The 7,311-nt window shown below is 38.3% G+C and overlaps 1 protein-coding gene across 1 annotated transcript; it reads right to left on the bottom strand.

The window, feature by feature from the left end:
- Positions 1-2,591: 2,591 nt before the first annotated feature.
- LOC126721546 (uncharacterized) lies at positions 2,592-5,137 on the bottom strand. The gene is made up of 6 exons (XM_050424596.1): positions 5,023-5,137; positions 4,676-4,870; positions 4,412-4,576; positions 3,500-4,294; positions 3,047-3,160; positions 2,592-2,929 (listed from the first exon to the last, which is right to left on the bottom strand). The coding sequence occupies exons 1-6, from the start codon at positions 5,135-5,137 to the stop codon at positions 2,592-2,594; spliced, it is 1,722 nt and encodes a 573-aa protein (XP_050280553.1).
- Between the last annotated feature and the right edge of the window lie 2,174 nt (positions 5,138-7,311).

Here is a 7,311-nt window from a genome sequence, read left to right as displayed (position 1 = left end):
GAAAATCCTATTGCTAATGTGACACGAGGTGTTGACAGCTTCTCCCCAAAATTTTTGAGGTATTTGCTTGTTAAGCAACATGACCCTGGCCATTTCCTGAATCACACGATTTTTTCTCTCTACCACTCCATTTTGTTGTGGAGTTTTGGGAGCTGAAAACTCTCTTTTAATACCATTCTTCTCACAGAAGGACTCGAATCTTGCATTCTCAAATTCTCTCCCATGATCACTTCTAACTTTGGCTATTGGAATCCCCTTTTCATTTTGTAGTTTCTTGCACAGAATCTCCAGCCTCTCACAAGCTTCTGATTTTTCTCTAAGGAATTCAACCCAAGTGTATCTTGAGTAGTCGTCCACAATGACCATAATATATCTTTTTCCCCCTAGGCTTTCAGTTCTGGTGGGCCCCATCAGATCAACATGAAGTAACTCCAAACACCGAGAGGTGGCTATCACATTTACCTTGTGATGACTTGCCTTAGTTTGCTTCCCCATTTGACATGCTCCACAAATGGTCTCCTTTACTTTTCCAAACTTAGGAAGTCCTTCGACAGCTTCAAGTTTGGAGATTTTTGCTACTTGTTTGAAGTTGGCATGCCCAAACCTGTGATGCCACAGCTCCAACATATCCACCCGAGCACTTCTACACGATATTGGTGCCGTGGGAACTATTCCATAACAATTATCCGTAGTCCGATTTCCTTCCAAAACCTGAATCCCCTCTTCATTGATGATCAAACATCCTTTCTTGGAGAATTGTACCAGGAAATCGTCATCACAAATTTGAGTGATGCTCAGCAAATTCGCCTTCAGCCCTTTTATGAACAGCACATCTTTCAACAGAGGCAAACCGGGTATCTCAATGGTTCCTTTGCCTAGGACTTGAGCATGGCTTCCATCCCCAAAGGTCACATAGTCACCTACCTTTTCTTTGAGTGACTTAAACAGTGACTTATCCCCTGTCATATGGCGAGAACACCCACTGTCAAGATACCACAAACATGCATTAAACACCTTTAATGAGGTATGCATAAATAGGTTCACATGTGACAGACATTCTTGACCTTCAAACACAAACTCATCATCAGGTTTCATGCTACTTTTAGATTGATTTTTCATTCTCAGATTCTCAATCATCTCACACAACATTCTATTCTTTCTTTTATATTTCTTAATCAATGATTTTGATTCAGATATGCTACTGTGTAAGACAAGATTCTGATTCTCAAGATATTCCAGCATGTGAACAAAAACTCTAGCATGTTTCTTAGTTTTTAATAACTCTACAAGATCATCAGTAAGACAACTATCAGACATATGCATAGAGACATTATCACAAACACTTGAGCTACAATTCAGCATGGTATAAACTAAAACAACAACCACAACACAGGGGTCTAGGATCACACTATGGTAATGAAACCAAACAGCAGTGTACCCGCTCTGATACCAATTGAAAGTTCAAAAAATGTGTATAAAAACACTTTTGAACGTTTAGACCCCCAAAAACCAACTTAACCAACACAAGCAATATGTCAAACAACAAGTGTGCGGAAACTTAACATATGCTATAATATGAAATTGGTTAAACAACTATCTAAGCCATAACAAAATAAACCACAGCAGATAATGTAAAGGCAGAGATAGAGAGGAAGGAAGATGCAAACACAAAGATAACACCCGATGTGTTATCGAAGAGGAAACCGAAGACCTCGGCGAAAAACCTCTCCGCCGCCCTCCAAGCGGTAATCAATCCACTAGAAAATACAGTTGGGATACAAGGACAGCAATAGACCCTCCAAGCCTAATCTACCCAATGCACCTAAGCCCTCCAAGCTTCTTGCTCCAATGAGGTTGCGCCGAACCTTTTTCTTTTCTAGCTTTCCGGATTCCGCTACTACACCGTAGCATCAACCAATGAAGATTGGCTCCTTCCTAACTGCTTCCCAGAACTCCAAACGACTGTCTCACAGAGATGATAATGATGAGAACCAGGTTTGGTATAATGCCTTTCAAGGATTTAACAATGGAGAGGAAGAGAGTGAGGGATTTTGATGAGACTCTAAGGTAGGGATTGTGTATGAAACAATCTTGTTTTTCTTTAGGGTTTCTCTCTCAAAATTCTCTCTGGAAGCTCTCTTTCAATCGTGGGTTAAAAGGGTATTTATACTGCAGTGAAGAGGAATGTGAAACGTCAGGTTTTTCCAAAACAGGGGTGGCTCGCGGCTTGACCTCGCGGCTTGACCAAGTCGCGAGATCCAGTCGCGAGTTAACCGTATGGCCAGTTGTCCTGTTTTGTCCTGTAGTGCTCCAGCTAGCATGACTGTTCATCTTCCAGCATGCTTGGCACGTGTGCATCTTCTGGCGGGTTGAAGCCGCGAGTCCACCCACGAGTCCCAGCCGCGACACTCTGTTTTCTTGCACACTCTTGAGCAATCTTCACTCTATCTCACTCACTACCCTTACAATAATCCCACCTAAATACAGGGTTACTAAATGCTGAATTACAAGCAAATTTGGCACGGAATAAAGCCAATTAGATGGTTGAATAAATTCAACCTTACAGCAAAGCACACTGAAATTGGAAATTGTCATCTCTTTAAAACGAATGGCCATTCTGAATCACTTGGAGATAATGTTATTCTTGGAATGAACACACGTTTGCCTATATTAGTGCCAGTTATGATTTCTGCTTCTATCACCCATGTAGCCAATCTTGTTATAATGAGTCTTGTTCCATTACAAAGACATTCATTCTGATTCAAGTTTCTAAGCAACATTATAGGCGAACCTATTTTTAATGTCAGTTTATGGTTTGGCAATCTTGGAAATCTCAACGTGTTCAAAAATTCAACAGTATACAGGAGATCTTGGTCAGGAACATTTGAAGAAGCCTTGCATATAGAATCTGAACTTAGATATTCATGAACTTCTCCATTTAAGGATGACACAATATAGTCATTTAGTTCTTCTACAACTTCATTTGTAGGGGCAAGAATTGCCCTATCCTATAGGTAACTTGGATTTGTGTATTTATTTTCCAAACCTGGATATGTGTTGTCAATAATATCCTGCATTGGATTCTCTGAAGGTTGGATAATCAAATCACTTGGAATTGAAATGTTGTAGTCCCCATCTCCTTCTCCCAATTCACCATTACCTATTTTAAGAATCCACTCACTAAAGTCCTTTATAGATGATGTTTCTATTCCACTCATACTGTTCTGTAGAAGCCTCATATTTTTTGGTGTTTAAAGACATTACAATCATTCCATAGATATGACTTGCTAATTAAGGGTTGGACTATATCTTCTCGTCTTCCCTTTCTCACAACTGGAAGTATTTGTCGAAAATCACCCCCTAGAACTACAACTTTACCACCAAAAGGTTTTTCAGCATTTTGAGGATCTTCAATTTGTAGTATATCTCGTAATGTGCGGTCAATAGCTTCAAAACAAATTCCTATGTGCCATCGGTGCTTCATCCCAAAGTATAATACTTGTTTTTGAGAGAAGTTCCGCTACTTGTGTTCTTTGCTTTATGTCACAGGTAGAGTCATCATTTACATTAATTGGGATATGAAATCTTGAGTGAGCAGTCCTTCCTCCAGGAAGCAACAAAGCAGCAATTCCTGAAGACGCAACAGCAAGAGTAATTTTACCTTTTGATCTTATACCATACAGGATGGTTCTATAAAGATACGTTTTACCCGTTCCACCATGTCCATAGATAAAAAACATTCCCCCTCTTTCAGTAGCAACAGCTTCCATTATAGAATTGTAAATTATTCTTTGTTCATTGTTTAGGCCAAAAATTAGGATCTCATGTTCTCTTTTCAAACTTGATACATCATACAACATTTCTTCTTGAATAAGTCTATTCCCATTCTGAATAAGATCCATATTTGGCTGGGGCATTTGTGGATAATCTCTAAGTGATCTTCCATATTGTTGGAGGATTTGTTCGATTTCATACAATCCATAATTTCTCAATTGGTCATTTGATAAAATTAGTTCTTGGAATTGGAGGATACGCCTTTGCCTATTTAGTATATCTTCTGTAATCAGTTTCCAGTTGGATTCCCAAAGACTTAATGGATCAGCTACCTCACAAAACAATAGCATTGTAACAAATAGTTGACGCAATTGTTGCCCACTGGCCCAACTCGAAGCTTCAATTAGGGAATCATGCCATTCTTTGTCATCATCAAGAAGTCCAAGTGCATAACAGGCGTCCTTATAAGTTGGATAAGTAACATCGTTTATAGTCCTTAATTCTTTAAAGTTTCTTGAACCTTTGACAATGTTAAGCAACATTCTCAAATAAAACCTTTCACCACTTGAAGGATGTGCGTAATACACTCTTCCAATACAATATTTAGATTTCCTTCTTTGCCATTACTTATCATTACTATGCCATACCCATTTTGTAGGAAATTCAGCATAAGTCAACTCTCGAGCATCTTCAAAAGCGTCATTTGTTTTCATCCATTCTGTAAACTTTGTTTCTTCAATACCAGGTATATTTAAAACATTATCCAAGCTTGTATTTTCCGGATAAATGATGGGATGTTCATCTTCCAAATGAAAATTTAATCTTTCAACAGGTGGATATCAAAACTGAATTGGAAATTCAAATATTCTCCAACATGATTCAGAAGCTGAAATATATCTACAATCCAAGAATGCTTTTGTCTCATCAACAACAATTTCGGTCTCTTGTCCATCACTCCCAATATTTGGCAAATTCTCTTCTACAACAACTGTTGCTCTATTTGATCCCTTGTTTATATATTTAAGCAAATATTTGATCGATCGAGATCTATTACACCATTCTACATTCAAATGGGATTGGTACTTCACCAAAAGATCTACATTATAAGGTACAACATATCGGTTATCCAAAAGAATTCCATTCTTCTCTATTGTTTTTCCATCATTTCTCCTTCTATATACTGTAAAGCCTTCTTCATCAATTGTTGTTTCTTCATAAAATCTTTTCGGAAATGTTTTGTACATTTACCATTCATCATGCATGGTGATTTCGGATTTGCAGATCCACATGGCCCATGCATCATAAATTGTTTTACAGCTTCATTAGCAACAGGATCCACATTTGGATTTGGTATCTCAGCCATAATGATACCATAAATGTCTGTTGGACTTGGACACTTATCCTTTGGATCCAAGAATAAAAGAATATGTGCATGTGGGAGTCCTCTTTTTTGGAATTCAATTGTATACACTGTAAGGTTGAATTTAATCAACCATATGTTGGCTTTATTCCGTGACAAATTTGCTTGTAATACAACACTTAGAAACCCTGTATATAGGTGGCAATCATGTAAAGGTAGTGTGTGAGAGAGTGTGAAGAAATGCTCAAGACTGTGCAGTGAAGCAGGGACTCGCGGCTGGATCTCGTGGGAGGCTCACGGCTTGCAAGCCGCCAAAAGTTGCACACGCGCAGAGCATGCAGGGGAGCTGAACAGTCATGCCAGCTGGAGCACTATAGGACAAAAATCCAGACTGGCCATTCAGTTAGCTCGCAGCTTGAACTCGCGACTCAGTCAAGTCGCGAGGTCAAGTTGCCAGCCAACCCTATTTTGGAAAAACTGACTCTTCGCATTTCATTCTCACACCAGTATAAATACCCCTCATTCCCACAAAATATGTGTGGCTATTCAGAAAGAAAAACCCTAAGAGAGGTTTCTTCAAAACACCCACCCAATTAGAGAGAGCTACTCATTCTTAGAGAGAAATCTTTGTAGTCTCTTCTCATTCTCTCTCTCATTGTCATACCTATTGAGAAGAGATTTCTATCCAAATACTACCCACACCCATTTAGAGTGTTGAGTGTTTTTGGAGTTTTGGGAAGCATTGAAAGATGCCAAGGATGGCGGATGCTATGGATTATAGCGGAATCCGGTAAGCTAGAAAAGAAAAAGGTTCGGCGCAAACTCGTTGGAGCAAGAAGCTTGGAGAGCTTAGGTACATCGGATAGATTAGGCTTGAAGTTTCTATTGCTGTTCATGTATCCCAACTACATTTTCTAGTGGATTACTTACCGCTTGGAGGGCGGTGGAAAGGTTTTACACTGAGGGCTTTGGTTTCCTCTTCGATAACACATCGTGTGTTGTCCTTGTGTTTGCATCTCTCTTCCTTTAATCTTTGCCTTTTATTTTCTACTGTGAATGTGATTTTAATTGGCTTAGATTAATTACCAATTCTGTTTATAGCTTGTGTTCATTTTCCGCACACTTATTGTTTGTCATAAAGCTTGAATTGGTTATTTTGTTATTGGGGGTCTAAACGTTCAAGGGTGTTTTATACACTATTTGAACTTTCATACACAATAGCAATAACTCTTCCAAAATGAGATTTATGCCTCAAATCATGTAATAGTTCATCTAATTTTATCTTAAAAACCCTTGCTACAATATCTAGTCGATCCTCATATTTCAGGCCTTCTATAAATTCTAAGGAATGATTGATTTCTGGCCATTTTGGATTGCAAGTAAATGTAAGAAATAAATCTGGGTAACCTGCCCATCTACATATCGCCATTGCATCTTGATAATTTTGAACCATGTACCTTGGACTTCCAGTAAATGAGGATGGTAGGAATATTCGTTTGCCTACAGTAATGGGATCTGTATCACCATGGATATTGCAATGCCATAAAGCTTGGATGAGTTCCATTTATACGTTGCAATCCTAAACTTCGATTCTCAACAATAATATCTCTATCAGAACTTTCAATATTAAAATCTCCAACAATAAGAGCAGTTATCTTAGACGTTACAGGTAAGTCATATTGCCTTTCACGAGAATTACGACTTCGTATTAAACGAATTCTAACATTATGTATATCTGATTCATCAAATCTGTCCCTGACCATTCTAAAACATTTAACCAATTGGTTGCATTGGTCTAACATTTCCATCAACCCGGTAACAATATTTGGATCCACATAATTTCTATCATCTTCATGTATAATTGCATCAATTCTATTTTTAACTTCATTATCAGTTTCATAAATATAAAGTTGTGCATACTTAGGTTTTTGGCCATGGACAGGAAGAAGTGATCCAATTCTGTGATGAGTTTGACCATTTACACGAAACACATATGGACCAAAACCATTATTCACTGATCTATCAACATTACCCCCCAAAGAAGTGAAAGCAAAGAGAGAGTTGTAGATTCTTATCCCTAGTTGAAAGTTTATTGATCTCTGATCACTATTAATATTGAGTAAGTTTCCAAGAAAGGGTGGAGGTTCTTTCAATAGAGGGAGTTCAACTCTTCCTTC

The sequence above is a fragment of the Quercus robur genome, chromosome 4, assembly GCF_932294415.1.
Source record: "Quercus robur chromosome 4, dhQueRobu3.1, whole genome shotgun sequence".
NCBI lineage: Eukaryota > Viridiplantae > Streptophyta > Magnoliopsida > Fagales > Fagaceae > Quercus > Quercus robur.
The sequence above is the reverse complement of the archived record's forward strand: the minus strand, read 5'-3'. Positions and strand labels throughout refer to the sequence as shown.